Source organism: Hippoglossus stenolepis, chromosome 22 (assembly GCF_022539355.2).
Source record: "Hippoglossus stenolepis isolate QCI-W04-F060 chromosome 22, HSTE1.2, whole genome shotgun sequence".
Lineage (NCBI taxonomy): Eukaryota > Metazoa > Chordata > Actinopteri > Pleuronectiformes > Pleuronectidae > Hippoglossus > Hippoglossus stenolepis.
In genome coordinates, this window is record NC_061504.1 from 2958891 (window position 1) to 2975694 (window position 16804).

The 16804-nt window shown below is 46.4% G+C and overlaps 1 protein-coding gene across 3 annotated transcripts in view; it reads left to right on the forward strand.

The window, feature by feature from the left end:
• Positions 1–4733: 4733 nt before the first annotated feature.
• Positions 4734–16804, forward strand: part of lmo3 (LIM domain only 3) — a 51833-nt gene continuing 39762 nt past the window's right edge. Inside the window, exons 1-2 of one of the 3 annotated variants that reach the window (XM_035146924.2) lie at positions 4734–5388; positions 11490–11703. In XM_035146924.2, the coding sequence (XP_035002815.1) occupies positions 11498–11703 (206 nt within the window). In that variant the 5' untranslated portion in view covers positions 4734–5388; positions 11490–11497. Of the gene's footprint in view, positions 5389–6836; positions 7250–7775; positions 8004–11489; positions 11704–16804 lie in introns of those variants that run through there. The other 2 variants (XM_035146925.2, XM_035146923.2) reach the window with 2 other exon arrangements.

The window sequence follows — 16804 nt, forward strand, 5'->3', positions numbered from 1 at the left end:
TCAACCCCCGCATCAGACTAGTGTCTGCTTGCTTCCGCCGTTAGTTTTTGCTCTTATTTCTGTTGATGACAGCCTCAATGACATTGGCAGCCAATGTCAGTGGTGCTGAAAGCTAAATGCTCTCTTGCCTTTATTCCCTTCTTTTTTATCTCTGTCCAAACAATCACTTTGTCTGGCAGTGGAACTCTCATCCTACATTCAAGTAGAGGGTGCCAGCTGGCTACTTCATCTTAGCATCAAATATACTCCTGTCTGGAAATAACTGCACCAAAGTTGCCCCGCTCTTTAAGTTCACGAACATCGGGACAATGGAGCAACCTTCTTAAAATTACAGGACACGTCTTGTGTTGATACATTAACGGCTTTTGGCACAAGAAAAGAAAGTAACAATTTGGGGGTGCAACGATGCTGTAATTTGTAATTATATCAGCCAGTTATAGCAACTGTCTCAGAAATCAGTGGTAGCAATACTTTTGACAACATGACTTTGTTTCTTGTGTAGCTCTCGTCCTGACAGTTTTATGTCCTGTGGTCAGTTGAGCCTCTACACCACCATTACAAAACACACAAAAGAGATCGTATCAATATAGGTTGCACTGACAAGCGAGAGACGCGGAGAAGCTCTGTGGTCCTGGAGAGGAAATGGCTTCATTAGATGTTTCAACATGCACCAACAGGAGGTGAAGCTGGCTGAACGGCTCACAGAGGCCCATTCAAACATGTCTGCTGTCTTCAGTAAGTCAGTATCATTGGGCCTTCACTCTGTGGCTGCACTCTTCGACTTTATGATCATATATTATACGGCAATGACACAATAACGCTTTCAATAATTACCATTCAAATCCCCTCCTGCGGGCAACGCACATAATTAATACTTACATTAGTAAATGTTGGCTTGACCCCGATTTGCATAACATTTGACTTTTAAACAGTCTGCCTAAAAACATTTTCTGTTGTGCTCTGATTATACAGATCCAAGAAGAAGAACATAGTGGAAGGCTCCAAACCTTTTTGGCGTGGTTAAAAAAACTGAGCTAGAGAATATATCCTTCAAGTGTGTTTATAAAAAGTTATTTTTGAAAATCAGGGGTTGACAGCACCTCTTCTTACCGCCTATATTATGTAGTTATTTTTTTTTCTCATAAAGACGGTCAGCAAAGGGTTGTTCCCCATCCTTCTGCAGTGGAACAAGGATATGTGGAGTTATATTAGTGATGTAAGAGGGCAAAAAACTATGACGACTTTATTTACTGAGTAATGTAATTCTGCACATACTGGGTCAGCTTAGCAGTGTCCACTCCTGCAAGTGAATTGTATTAGAATTGTTGTACATTTAATATGCATTGCCCTAGAGGGGAAATCTGTGGTTTAAACGTATACAAATTAGGTCGATTTTAGAGTTCACTATAATAAACTCGGATAGAAAGATCATACTTGTCTCTTTTTTCTAAGTTCTATGTTCAATGTTCCTGTTCTGCTCTGGGACATGTGCTCTGGCTTCGTGCACCATGTCACAGTAGAACATGAGTCATCCCTAGAAGCCTTTCAACATGGAGAAGAACAGAGAAAAGCGACGGATAGAGAAATGGATCCGTGACCGAAGAGGTTTTATCTGAAATCATCCTCACTGAACATTGGTTGGAGGAGGTCCACCTGCCCCTCAGGTATAATTATGCTGTTCCATTTGTTGTAGTGTCACTTTTTAAAGGTTCAGTGTGTAAGATTTAGGTGAAAGCGATCTATTGGCAGAAATTTGATATAAAATAATAATAGTGATGTGTTAACTGTGTGTTTCATCTAAATTGTACAAATTGTTGTGTTATTTACCCTGACTGGGCCCTTTGAATTTAAATACTTTATATATACATCAGGAGTGGGTCCTCTCTACGGAGGCCGCCATGTTTTTTACAGTAGCCCAGACTGGACAAACTAAACACCTTTTGAGTTTTTATGACAACTGAAGGCTACCACAGATTCTCCTTCATATTTTGAAGGGGAGGGTGAGGTGAGGGGTATTCAGCTGCAAAATGTAACTTCACCACCAGAGGTCACTAAATTGTACACACTGAACCTTTAAGTGATTGTCCTGTGTTTTTATATACGCATTCATTGCGAATACTGTTTGGAAATGAATTATGTCATCTGAGAGTTCCCTCTGTGCTTGTTCATCAACTGCAGAGCTGGGATCCATCCATAACATTCTGATGTTTAAGTTTGCCAGCAAGCCCTTTGGCCCTCCAGTTTATTTAGCCCAAATCTTACCAGCTCGCCTAGAATATACATACAGCTCCATACAGTCCAATCACTAATCTCAGATACCTTAAACTCAAATGTTGGAAGGGCAATAGTGAGGAAACAGTTGATGTACAACCAGGTCAGATGATCCATGTCAACATGCAGTGCTGTCCTTCATAACAGCTCCAACCAGCCACAAGCCTCTACAGACACAAGTTAGCAGTGGACAGGGTATATGGCCTTGAAATTGTTCTACAGTAACCATTAATTATTTGTATTAATGCATCATTGTTAGCTGTTTATTTTTTAGACTGTAGTAAATTGTAGTCAAACAAACCACAGCTAGGTGCTGCATTCCTCTTTCTGAATGTTGGAAAAGGCACAATGATGTATTTGAAAAAAAAGCTAGACCCCATCTGGCAAGGCCAGCTGCAAATTTTAATGAGGAATATTTCAAAATTACGATTGTCTTTTATCCCTCAAGATGTAAACATCCATAAAGCAAAGTGTCTGATCACAGATCTAATTCTTTCTTCTCTTTTCACAGGCCAGACGCTGGCCCCAGAAATAAATGATCAAGGATCAAATCCTCCATATCAATTTAAACATTATATTTTACATATAGGATGATATGAAAATGCACGGTGTGTCATGAATTGGCAGCAAATGGCAGCGAGGTATGACCCCTCTCAGACCTGGACCCAGAGTCCCACACTGCAATGCAACAAACCGTCTGCATGCTGCCAGGTACAAGACTCACTCCTGCTAAATGTCTGCCAACAGATGTGTGGCAGTGTTGAAATGCACATCAGCGGCTTTTGGTTGCAGCATTTATTTGCTTTTAAAATCATTAATTCTTGGCTCATGTGATTACACCAATGAAAACAACACTATGACTATTATATTCAATTTCTCCTTTAAAACCACACGCAGTGGTCCTTTAAAGGCAGATGTCATTTGCTTTTATGTGACACCTATCTATTGTATTTCCTCCTTATTCTTTATCTCGTCTTCTTGTTTTTAGGTTACCTGAAGGCCACCCTAGGGTTAGTGAAGGGGTATTCAGTTGATTGCAATCTGCAACCTCACCACAAGATGCCACTAAATCCTAAACACGGCTTCTTTAATTCTTATACTCTACAATCTGCTTCATAACTCTAGACCTTGTTATAACTCTGATATCCTTCAAATTTTTTTTACCTTCCTCTTACCTCTTGTGTTCAATGTTTTTCCCTTTCTTTTGAAAGCTCTGTAATTACAGGGCCACTGCGGTTTTTGACAATAGTTCCTCAAACCGGAGGAGCCAGTGCATTTATTAGGGGCTATTTCAAGTGGTGGCTTAATCTACATTCAGTGCTTTAGTAAGTATTTAAGGATGGTGTCAGTCGTAAAAAAAACTATATGTGTGTTGTTCTTGTCAACCATATATGAGGGAGAGAGAGAGGTGATATTATATATAGGCCTATAACTAAAATTATATGGGCCTATAACTTAAACAGTTAGACATCAGTGAAATGACAAAACACCTTGAACAACAGACAAGCTGATATATTAGCAAGCTTATGTGACAGAACATATGTGACAGAACATACAGTATACGCGTCATTTCTATAGAATATACATGAAGCATACTTGTGTTCTGTCACCGTCACATTTGAAGATATTTGTCCTTTGGTCAGGGAGATAATGCTGATGCGTACGACTGCAGAAACACACATGCACAGAAAGAAACATTTCAATCTGGGTCATGCATCCAGACGTGCAGAAGAAAAATTGGTGTGCAGTACAAATGTGACAACATACAGAGTAAATATGTGTGAACGTTTTATCCAACAGCGCCCGCTCGGAAAAATACTTGATGGCACCTCGTCACAAACAGCTTTTTTTCAAATATGTGTCAAGTGCTTTCTGTTTTAGCAGGCTGGCTAATTGGATGGGTGATAGGAGTGGCACTGATTGGCATTATAAAAGCTGCACTATCACTCTTCACCGGTTCCCAGCAGCCCCCACCCCCCACTCACCCCCACCCGCTCAAAGTTGCCATCACAGGAATTATTTAAGATAAAAGACACGACGGGGGAAAAAAAGGATTTTCCCCTGACAGATATTATCATTACAACCGTTATGGAAAGTGCTAACTTGTTTGTTTTTTCTTCCTCCCCTTCCCTTCCTTTTCTCTCTCTCTCTCCCTCTCTTTCTTTCTTTCCCCATCTGTGCCACTCACTCTTGTCTCCCAACGGGTAGAGATAGAGAGAAGAGTGGAGGAGAGAGAGGAGAGGGGGGGAGAGAGGAGGAGTGAGTGAGCTCTGTCAGTTGGAGTCAGTGCACTGCTAAGTCTTGCTACACTACAAAGGTTAGCAGATCTGACTGTCAATAGTGTCTTATGGGTGGGAGGCAGGGAGGGGAGGGAGGGGAGACATGGAGGTGAGGTGGTAGAGGGGGAGGGATGGGAGGGATGGGGGATGGGGGGCGGTCGCTTTGAGAGAAAGATACTTTGATATTTCGGAATGTTAGAAGGGTGAGTGTGGAGAGCTGGAGGTTGGGGATCTAATTACCGGGCCATAATTGGGGGCTGGGGAATAGGTTGCCGTCCTCTCAACTCGCTGCAGATCAATTATGTTAAGAGAACATCTGTAAGTAGAGCTTAATGAGGTCCATTAGAGCAACATGCGCTGCCTTCCCTAACGGTGCTTGTCAGCTTCTTGGATGAGCTGGAGTGTGCTGCTGACTGGGGACCTGGTGGAGGGGCTTAAATAGGAGAGGAGGCTCGACTCTCCGCCGCTTTTCCTCCTGCCAGAGAACCAGAGAGAGGCACGCAACGCACACACGGGCGCGCAACACAGGCAATAGGCTGCGGGGAGACAGGCGAAGGGTGAGGAAAGACGCGAGGAGGAGAGACAGACTGAGAGACGGGCACGGGACGCACCGGGGAAGGGGGATCCGACATCCCAACAACTTGCGCAACTTTTTTTTTTTTTCCCAGAACTCCTTGTCGCCAAGTTTTTTTTTCTGCAGACAACCTGGAGTTTGGCGAGCGCTGAGAGAAAGTTGCCCCGTGGACACTTTTGGTTCGAAAGTCGAGAGAAGTCAAGACGACCCGCCTCACAAACACTCTGCAGCATTTGTTTTGGGCATCCCTGGCTCTACTTCAAGGTACGTGCGGTCCTCTTTGGGTTTGGGGTTGTGACTTTAAACGCGTTAAGGCTGCGCGTAAAGCTCCGCGTTTGGCTTCTCCTCCAACCATCCCGACACTCCGGTGGTTAAACGCGGCCGCCGCCAGTGTGGAGGAGGAGTGGGCTTCGGGGTCCGCGCTGTCATTATATTACCTTATTATATACCTCGTTTGCGCACATCTGAGGGCTTATGTGGAGGTGCGTGCTCCCGCTGGGCGAGGAGACTTGATCCTGCGCATCCTCCACTTTTCACCGCTGCCTCCTGTCAGCATCCCCCCCATTCGTACTGAGGATGGATAATACGCGGAACGCAGTGAGTGAAAGGAGAGTGGAAGGGCACCGGGAGAGACGTGGCAGGCTCACACACACACCCACACACTCTCCCCCCCCCTCTCTCTCACACACCGCAGCAAATTGCATGATTACCAAGATAGGCCGCCTTGAAATAATTCAATCCATGACAAAACCTAATTACTGGCAGGTAATACCCTGTCAACTTTAATGCATCTCATCACTCATAATGGCGCGGAGAGCATTTTATGACCCATCTCATTATCGCTGCATTTTAGGCTGGAGCCGCATGCCAACTATTAACTTGTCAGGCTGTGGACTGGAGCACTGTGAGGTGTGTGTGTGTGTGTGTGTGTGTGTGTGTGTGTGTGTGTGTAAGCCATAGAAAGCCGCGAGGTGAGGCGGTGAGGGTCGGAGGTGTGTGGTGAAATGTGATGGGGGCCCATGCACGACCCCATAAAGCGTGCTGGGGCCTCATCCAGTCACAACCGGGCGGAGCACTGGTGCGCACTGGCGCAATAACTGGGCGAAGTGTAATTCTGTCCTTTAATTACAGGGATGATTTAAATAAAGAGTGTGGAGAGGAGATAATCAGGCCCGGCCAGCCACAGTGGAACCCGGGACCTCACGAGGCGCGTGCGTGTGTGGAGAAAGAATGCCATAGGTACAGGAAACAGTGTCCTCAGCAAAAAAAAAATAAACACATAGTTGTCCACATTGGATCAGCTTGTTGTTTGCACTATTTTTATTTCCCCCAAAATAGTTAATGAGCCAACGTTTGACTGACACAGACAAGTGGCTTTAATGTGCATTAAGAAGTGAATTGATAGGTGTGTGTGCGTCGCCTATAAATCTGAGCCATTAAAGCGCCAGTCTGGCTGCAGTTTAAACCCACGTCATGATGTGGATCATCGGTTTTTTTGTCGTTAAACTCCGCCGTCATGTGTGGATGTCCGTCGGGTGTGATGACTGGAGACCAGCACCCAGTCCTCCATCCTCCACCTGAGACCTAGCCCCTGCCGTGCGCGCAGCCCTGAACACACGCGCCCCGTGTTCCTGTCTCTGTAACGTGCTAACGAGCGTCGTGCCTCCGCGCGCCCCGAAGATTGAAGGACGTTCGTTTGGCAGAAAAAAAAAAAAGTGGGCGTTCCGGGGGCGCGCACGCGATCCATGCTCTCCGTCCTCGCATCAAGTGAATGACCTTATCGTGGGGGTGCGATGTCTCACCGGTGAAGGATTGGATTTTTTTTTTTTTTCTTCTGGACGTAATAAAGCTCGACTCCTCCCTCCCTCCGCCGCATGAGGACGTCGGCTGGGCCTCGCCACATCCCCCCCCCCCTCTGCACGCTCCTCGGGCGGACGAACACCTGTAGCTGTGGGTAGCATCCTGCCAAGTGGTCGCTCTGATCCATGCGGAGCTCCTTGTTGATCCAGCCTGACAGACCGGTGCGCTGCGACGCGCCATGCCAGTTTGCTAAACTTTTCCGGGAGGAATCCGGAGCTGCACACCGCGGCTGGAGTTGAGGTTTCTGCGTAACTTGCTGAGAAAGGTGAGCGAGACTGTGGCACGCATGCATCTTGAAACAGCAACCCGTAAAACAAGTGGGCTAAAAACGAGGCTAATGGGGATTAGGGATTTTAATACCGCGAGGCTATGGAAGGGTGTAAACATGTGCGAGTGGGGAACTGGGAGCTCTGGAGGAGCGGGTCCCTCCTGTGGTTGTGCGCGCACGGTGACCGGTGGCACGCCAGCGCGGCGCTAATGAGAGAAGCGGCCCGGCGCAGCGGGAGCCGCTGTGATTAACACTGTGGCCGCGCTGCGGGATTAGAGGAGATGGTCGCTGCACGCGCCCGCGGAGGAGAACCATCTCCCCTTTGTCGTCCTGTCCTCCGCCGCCTGCGTCTCTGCGCACTCGCGCGCGGAGCTCCGGACGGTGAGGGACGTTCTCTCAAACGCCGTGTGACGCCCGACGGCGAGGATCAGCTCTGTAGCTCCCCCCCTCCTCTCTCTCTCCCTCACACACACACACACACACACACACCGCCTTGCGTTTTGTTGGCCGGTGCTTCTCCCAACACCCCCACCACTACCACCACCCACCTCCTCCCCGACTTCTTTTCATTCGCCTCTGGTCGCCGTGCTGGATTGTTCCCCCTCCTCTCCGAACAAAAGCCCGATCGGCCCAGCGTTCTCCCCTCCCCGGCAGACAGAGCTGCTCTCCGGACCCGGCGGCTTCGGGTTGCATGGTGGTGCTTCGGCTGCTTCAGCGGCTCAACAAATGCAGAAAAGGGAGAAAAGTTTCGGTAAGACGCCTTTTTGCGCTTCGCTCCGTGTGCGCGCGTGTGTTTGTGTGTTTGTGTGTGTGTGTGTGTGTTTGTGTGTGTGTGACGATGAGCTCTGCGACGACCAAGTTACAGCATCACCTCTGCTTCCCGACGCGTCCGGATGTGACCCGCCGCCGGATCCATTATCTGTGCCTCCCCCCCCCCCCTTCTGATAACCTTTCATCGGAGCCGTGAGGAGACGAGCCCCGGTGTTGTGTGATCGTGCAGCAGCAGCTGATGATCATGTTCCGGTTTCTCTCTCTCTCTCTCTCCCTCTCTCTCTCTCTCTCTCTCTGTGCTCGTTGAAAAGCTGCACGAGCAAATTGAGTCTCCGCGTTAAATCCGTTACTGGCCTTTCCCCGGCGCTGCGCTGCCATGGCAACAGTAATTAAACTGATAGGGTGAAATGTCAGCATCTCGCTGCACGGAAGAACACAGCGACTGAAATAGCAGGCTCTCCTCTCCATCACCATCATCACCATCATCACCATCATCATCACCATCCTCCTCCTCCTCCTCCTCCTCCTCCTCCTCCTCGTCCTCCATCCGCTCCGGGGCTGCGAGGATGATACATGTGGCCGAGGACGCGCGCGCGGCGGCGGCGGCGGCCTCAGTGGAGAGCGTGGAGAGGAGGGAAGGGAGGGTTCGAGCAAAGGAAAACAGAAAGCACCGGGGCTCCGAGCAGCTGTGATTCCCCTTCCTTTATGGGGGAAAGGGAGCTTTTGTTCGGGACCCTCCTCCTCCTCCTTCTTGGCAATCGGAAGAGAGAAGCGGCCGAATTCCTGCCATGCTTGTCTCTTCTCCCCCCCCCCCGAGTTGATTGCACTGTAAAAAAAAAAAAGAGAGGGATGAGAGGAGAGGGGTGAGGAGAGGGGGTGCTCGAAACTCTTCCTCCCTTTTGGTTTGGTAATGAGTAGCAGGGACTTTGTGGTGGTAACGAGGCTGCTGGACGGATCAGTGCCGCTGAACAGGCGCGGAGGCGGCGGCGGCGGCGGAGAGCAGGCGGCCGAGCAGCCGTGCGCGGCGCGCTCTCCGAATCCAGCCAATTAACAGATCAACAGCCAGGACGCGCTGGAACTAAATGAGCTGAGCCGCTCGCTGCGCTGCAACCTGTTTGGTGCCCTCTCAGACAGACCTTCTCCCACACCAGAACAATACGAGAGATCAGCTTTAAAATGATGTGCAGCAGGTGGAGAAAAAATGCTCTATTTTCATTGTGTGGTGGTAGATGTTTCCCTTTTCTTTCGAAGCACAACAGCCCCCAGTGGAATTCATCTGGGGTAGTTTTTCTTTACTGGTTTAAAAAAAAAAAAAAAAAGTTTGTCCTTAACTTTTTCAACTTCCAGTTTATTCATTTACAAGAGGAAGTTACAAAGTCTGCTCGAGGTTGATGTTCACCCCATTAGTGTCCTGTGGTCTGTGCGGACTGTGCACATCAGCCTGCTCTTACGTGCACACACTGAATCACAAAAACAACCATATATAACCTTAGAGTAGAAGACAGCACATGTTTCACTTGTGGCTGTGCGGCTTTCAAGTTCCTCTGCAGTTCTCAGTGTTGAAATCATTTAAAAACTGAATTCCAGGAAGAGAGAGTGAACGTCCCAAACAGTGAAGCACCTTTATACAAATGCTGCAGCAGCAGTGATCTGATAAGTGGTTTTTAAACTGTGGTGTCTAAATTCACACTGACAACTATCGCTGAAGGAGTTTTGCCAACATGTTCAAACTAAAATACGGTTAAAGGAGAGTTTCAGTGTGTCCAAAAGTAACTAAAGATAAAACTACAACTTCAGAAATGGTGTGTGTGTGTGTTTGTGTGTGTGGTGAAAGGAGGACAAAGGGGAGTGGGGGGTGTGCCTGTCCTCAGGGAATAGTAGGAGAATACTAATTCCAGCCTGGTGCGAAGCCACATTGGGCCACATTGCCCTCCCTCTCCTCCCACCCCACCGGCCTACAAAGGCTCTCCCCAGTCAGCTCAGGCCCGAACAATGCAGGCCGCCGCAAAGCTCCTCGCCTGTAGCCACGCCTCCCCCAAACACAGGGAGGGTCAACATATATCTAAAAAAGAAGAGTGTCCAGGAAAAAGGAGTGAAACTGTGGCTTTGTGTCTGTTGTGGCTGCTGTTAGTGTAGCGACCAACAGACAGCCTGCACGCTCTTCTTCTCCTTCTTTGTCACAACCAGTGACTAGTTCCTGTCATTTACTCGCAGCTCTGGAAACAGACTTTTGTTCACTTCGGTGTTGTTTAAATGATACAGTGATGAGTGTTTTCTCCATGTAACAAATTAAACAGCGTCCACACTTGCCTTAGTTTAACTCTTTTTAAAATGAGTACGATAATACGATAAAACAAATTTAGTTAGACGTTTTATTTAGCCGAGGCCAGGTCGGTGCAGGGTCCCTTCAAACTCTATTCTTCACAAGAAGAAGGAGAATGTGTCTCTTTTCCTTCACGTCCTCTCTTCTGACCGACCTGCTCATTCCACCTGCTTCCAATACCACAGCACTTTATCAGAGGAGACATTTCCAAATGTTGGCAGACTCGGATCGAGGCTCACGCCGTCGTGCGTTCTCAAACGTAGACAGCCTTTTTTGTGTTTTTTTTTTTCCAGGCCTGAACTAAAATGTTTACACCTTGCCAAATGTGTACCGTAAAAAAACGGAACTGTAACACACATGACACACGACATACTCTACACGCCTTTTTGGGAGCTGTCTCTTCACCATGTGTCATCTTGTTTTGATTGCATTGTGGGAAAACATGTTTGCTTTCAAAGTGAATTTTAGAAGCCTACGCATGATGATGTCTTTTCTCATTATACTTAATTTTGTTGTGTATCATACCTTTTTCAGTGCACTTTACAACTTTGTCTTTTTTTTTACACAAAAAGCTCATTATGCTTTGAATGAAAGTAATTTAATCCGTTTATTGATTTGATATATTTTGCACAGTGCGCAAAGGACTTTTTCATTTTTAACATTATGTGTTTATGTGTGAACGCACTCCACGTGTAAAAATCTTCTAAAGATCCGACAATCCTGTGGGAAATGACTCCGCAAAACTCTTGGCTCCATTGAGAGCTGCAGTTTACGATTTGATTCCGTGTTTTCTGTTTGATTACATTTAGCTTCACTCTTCACAGTTGTCTGCGTTCAGTAAAGTGCCAGACAGTAATTTCGGACACTTTAGAAAAATGGAACGTTACAGCCTGTGAATGCTCATTTTCACTTCTATCTCATTTCATTTTGTCGTTTAAAATTATAAATGAAGATGCACGTAGAAAACCTGTATTTTACCCTCTGTGACAAACTGGGGAGTATCTGCTGTCATTTTTACTTTTCTTGTCGCCAAAACAGAATAAAACTGGAAACTTAATGTGTCTTCATTCGTTAAGAAACTCAGCTTCAGTTGCTATGCTGGTACAGGATGACGAGTGTCTAAAGCCTCTCTCTTTCTCCCAGGTATACAAATGCTCTCCGTCCAGCCGGACACCAAGCCAAAAGGCTGTGCCGGCTGCAACCGGAAGATCAAGGACCGCTACCTGCTGAAGGCCCTCGATAAGTACTGGCACGAGGACTGCCTCAAGTGTGCCTGCTGCGACTGCAGGCTGGGCGAGGTGGGCTCCACGCTCTACACCAAAGCCAACCTCATCCTGTGCCGGAGAGACTACCTACGGTAAGAGAGGCGGCTGACATTTCCACTGTGTCCGTGTGACGGTCAACGAGAACTCGCACAGTCTCAGTGTGTGTGTGAGTGAGGAGTTAGAGTCACTGAAATCTACTCTGCACACATTTGGAGTTCCAGTCGTGCTCCCTCCTTTATTTTGTGGGAAGCGGAACAGACAGATTTTTATTCCCCTCTCCGGTTTCTATCCTGTGACCTTGTTTTAAGGCCTCAGAATTTGCCGTAATCCAGCAATTAGACAGCGGCAAATTTGACATGTTTAATTATCAGATGGAGTTTGTTCACTCTGCAATTTTAATTAGCTACATTTGTGTATATTTTGTTGTTATTTCTTTTATTATTTGCACATATCTGCGCAACTCTCTCACAAGTCTCATGTGACCTCATTTCCATAAATAGCATTTGTGAACTATCTCTATTTGCGTTCCTCACAAAGTCCCTAATTAGCCTCAGACGTGGCTGCTGTGGCACCTTGTTTTCCAGGATAAACAGTTATTTGAAAATACAGACACATTTGGATTGGGTAGTTGCAATCAATATTTTAATGGATTGTATACTTGTAGAAAGTAATTTTTTTTTAAATACACCTTTAAAACATGATAGCCGGTAACATAAGAGCAATCGAGCTGATCGGTGAAATGTGTGGTTTTTAGTGTTGCTGACATCTTAACTGACAGTGGGTTTCACTGTGACTCATTCATTTGTTATCTTTTTATTTTCCTTTTTTTTCATTTATTATTTGAATTCTTCAGTAATGGCGAATACACCATCAGCCTCAGACTTCTCAAGTGACCCCGTGAACACGTGGATTGTTTTAGAGAACAGAGCGAAGGAACTCTGCTCTCTCTGTTCGGGGGAGTGACGCTGGAACATTTATTTGCATCTTAGCTTTTGCTTTTACAATTTCTCATTGTCGTTATCCGTTATCAGACGTTCACCGTTTATTTAGTACATCAACTACTATAACTTCTTCAAACTCTGATTTAGTTCTGAACTCTAAATTACAGTTATGAGTACTTATTTGCTTTATATGGTCAAAACGGACTCATCAACCCTTTAGAAAACAGCCAATCTTTCGTTTATCAGTTTCTACTGACACTTGTTCCTCAGACGTTATCGTGGGGGAATCATCTCTTCCTGTTGAGAAATGATGTGACCACATTTTTTTTCTTTTTATACACGACGGGTAAAATGTAGATCCGATTCTGAGAACATGATCGCCCTCCTCCTCAGAGCCTCTGCTGTCGTGGTGGTGGTTGCGTGAGGCCTGCTAAGGGTTGTTGAATGTGGCACATTAAGGCTCTATCGATTTATGAAAGGGAAGATAGTGCAAGATAAAGGTTGTCTTGCTCATTGGATTTCACCGTAGCGTATAAACTGTTTATTGTGGGTATTAATTTTACATTTATAAATAAACATCTATGGAGGACATTCACTCCCTGGGAATAGATCTGATCAGAATTATGAATCTATATAGGCTTGTTGGATTTTTCTCCAAGGTGACAGGGGGATCTATGTAAAGATATTGTGAGACATGTTTCCCTTGAGTGAATTTCCTTCCTTCCCTCTCACTCTGTTTGTGGCTCGCTGCAGCACAGCAGCCCTGGGAGCATGTACAGTAGCAGCTAACATGTTCCAGCCTGTGTGTGTGTGTGTGTGTGTATGTGTGTGTGTCCTGTGCACCTGACGTAGGCCCCGGCACACCTCAGCCTTGTGCTGAGAGAGTCGCTGTTAGGTGCTGTCGACTAACAGGCTTTGAGGAGAAGCTGCTGTGGCAGGGAGTAACCGAAACGTTACGAGCCCGACCGCGGGGCGATCATCCCGCACAGCTCCCCCGACTCAGTCAGCTGTTTGGTGGAGAGAGAAAACCGACAGAGAAAACTGCAACCGAAAGAAGTGTCTTTAGCTCATCGCCTAACCTGAAGGTTGATGGTTTGGTACCCGACTCCCTCTGTCCACATGCTGATGGGTCCTTGAGCAAAACACGGAGCCCTCAAATTGCTCCCTGTGTGTGTGTGTGTGTGTGTGTGAGGGGTACGTCTAAGTGTTTCCCAGGTGTTTCCTAAAAAGCCTCCTTCTGCACGTACAGTGTGTTAGTTAGTTTATTTCTCAGTGCTGCACTGTGCATACTTTACAGTAAGCCTACAGTGAAGTTAGCCAAGCACTTGGCTAACTTGACTGCGGAGTAATGGTTTACTTTGCTTCCTGTGTGGCTTGAAGAATGCCCTGTGATATGTTGTAATGCTAACTGTGTAGAAGAGTGTGAATGAGCTGTCAGACACCTTCTCCTTTCTGAAATCGTTACTGACATGACGAATCAGAGAATGTGGTAAACGGAGGGAAATACAGTGCTGCATGTCTGTTGGCCTAAACTCAGTTACCGGGGTTTTAATTTGGAAAAGTCCCCAAACTCTCTCTGTCTTTAATTTCCCTCTACTCTCTCTATTTTAACTTCCTCCCAGAGATAGAGTCCACCTCGAAAGGCAAATTGCAACATGTGACCTTTTCCTTCATTTCCACCACCGAACCACAATTACACAGTAGATCACCAAATGTATATTCATCCACCGCTGAAAATAGTCCCAAACAAATATCCTCTTTCCTTTTGTATGAGTCATTTCTGAGACTCGCAGACACGTGAGACTTTTTAAAGATGATTAGTAGAAACCAGTGGCACCAGACTTATATTTTATCCGTATGGTTTTTTTTCGTACATCCACTGCCCTGGATACGATCGTGCTCCAGCGTGTCGGTGTGATGTAAATATACCAGCCCCTCTAAGCGCTTGTCCATCCACAGTCCAACACGTCGCTCTCTCGCCGTGCAGCAGAGCTTCAGAAATGTTAATCCTTTCATCGGCAAAGTTCAAGGTGATTGAATTGACTTGACGCTCGCTATCGCGCGCGTGTGGCCCCTGCTAGCGAACGCACCCTGACATCTCCTCGCTGCTGGCTAATGAATGGCAAGTGTGTAGCAAACGGCGGCGAACCACGTCTGGTCTGCGGAGCAACAAAGAAAGCCGGGCTCCATCACTCAGCCAGTCAATTGCTGCAACATCACAATGTGGTTTTATACACACACACACACACACACACACACACACACACACACACACACACACACACACACACACACACACACACACACACACACTCTCCCTGACTGAAAAGGCGACCTGGAACATATCATTTCTACTTATGTTTATCTCCGTCTGTCAGCCCAGGTTCGTGACAGGAGCAGGAAAAGAAATGATGACTTCACATTTAGTTCTTACATCCCATTGGCTTAAAAAGGAAATTATTTGGACCTTCATTATCCGTCCCCCCCCACCCTCTCCTCCGAGTCAATCCCACTCTGCTTAGCGGGGTGGCATGTTATTAGACCTGGCATAATCAGGGGTAACAGAATTCTTCAGGGGTCTACAACCGTGAGCGACGTGATCTGCCAGCAGGGAAATGATAATCCTCGCAAAACGCGGACAAAAAGGTGAAGCAAATACAGGGAGAGGAGACTTAAAGCTTCGGCAGCCCCTGTGTGATCAAACATGATGCACAGTGAGTGTGTGTTTGTGTGTGTGTGTGTGTGTGTATTTAAGAGAAAAAAAACAAGCTGTCCCCTCATAAACCTGCAACCACAAACATAATTACAGGTATAATCTACGAGAGCGTGATTTGTGCTCCGCTCCCTTCCGAATATGGAGGAATTCAGCGAGAACATTTAATCAACAAATGATCCCCTTGAAACCAAAAAGCTTCCATTGACGACGCCGGTAATGGCCGCGACGCCGCTGCTTATGCTGATGTGCGATTTTTCACAGCGCACGGTGATAATGTTTGAAAAAGCCCAGAGGAGGCGGGGCGGGGGGGGGAGCAGACAGACAGACACATTTAAGTAAAAAAAAAAAAGAAAAGGCAGAGAAAATGAGGACTGCGGTATACAGCGGCCTGCTTGAGTGCCACACACACACACACACACACGTGCACACACGAGCGCTGGCTCCAAGGCCACGGTTTAAAAAAGAAAAAAGCTGTTGGGCATCAGTTAATGAAAAACTGTAAATTCCAGACATCCATTTTAAAGACAGCACTAGGAGAACACTTATTTATTTATCTATCTATTCATTCATTTTTTTTTTTTTTAATCCAACTTCAATTTTCCTCTACAGTGGTTTTAGTAAGATTGTAAATGCAAGCAAACTGGCGGAGCTGTCAACACGGCTGGATTTATTAACGGAAAGCTGGCTATCAGCGGGAGATAACCAACATGTAGAGCACGGTTCAGTGTAATAACTTACATTTCCCTCCTCCTCCAAGGATCAACTTTGTAGTCCACAGCCACCTTGTGTAACCATATGTGTAAATGTAAATGCGAAAAATGTATCTTTTTCCCCCCCCCAATCGCACATCGGGCTTATGAAGCGTTGTCAGTTTGTGTGTCGGCATCTGACGCGAGTGTGACATCAAGTCAAAGCTTTATCTCCGACGAGCGGCAGGGAGTGAAGAGAGAGCGGGCCCGGGCCGTCTGAAACTCATCTGTTCTTTTCTCTGAAATCTCATTTAGATACATTCTCTCTCGCGAACATGTGTCACACCGTTTTAATAGAAACGACTGTTCAGAATGTGATTACTCTCAAAGGGTCTTACAAATATAGTTTTCGGAGCTCAGACGCGTTCGTGTGAAGCGCTGATGGCCTTGATCCAGATTCGGAGGTGTTCGCCGCATCGGCTGATTCACAGATGAGACCACAGCTCGTTTCGTTTTCCTTCTAGTCTGCCGCAGCTTTTAATTTCCTCAAATCATTGGTTAATTGATTATTTTAAATGTTTTCACTATGTGTGAGCTGAATGAGCACGTTTCCCCTTTACAACATTTATAATAAAACGGCTAAATGTGCATTCAGGTTGAAGGTGAGGTGGAAAATCATTTCCGTGACTGCTGGACTGTGTGTGAATGTGTAACTGCTCAGCCTCTGACACACACACACACACCCCCTCCCCAGGTGATTCTTACTCAAGAAGAGTCTATAGCTGCTTTCAAACATGCACTGAACTCCGGATAATCTCCTGCAATTATCCAAAAGAACGCAAATGTC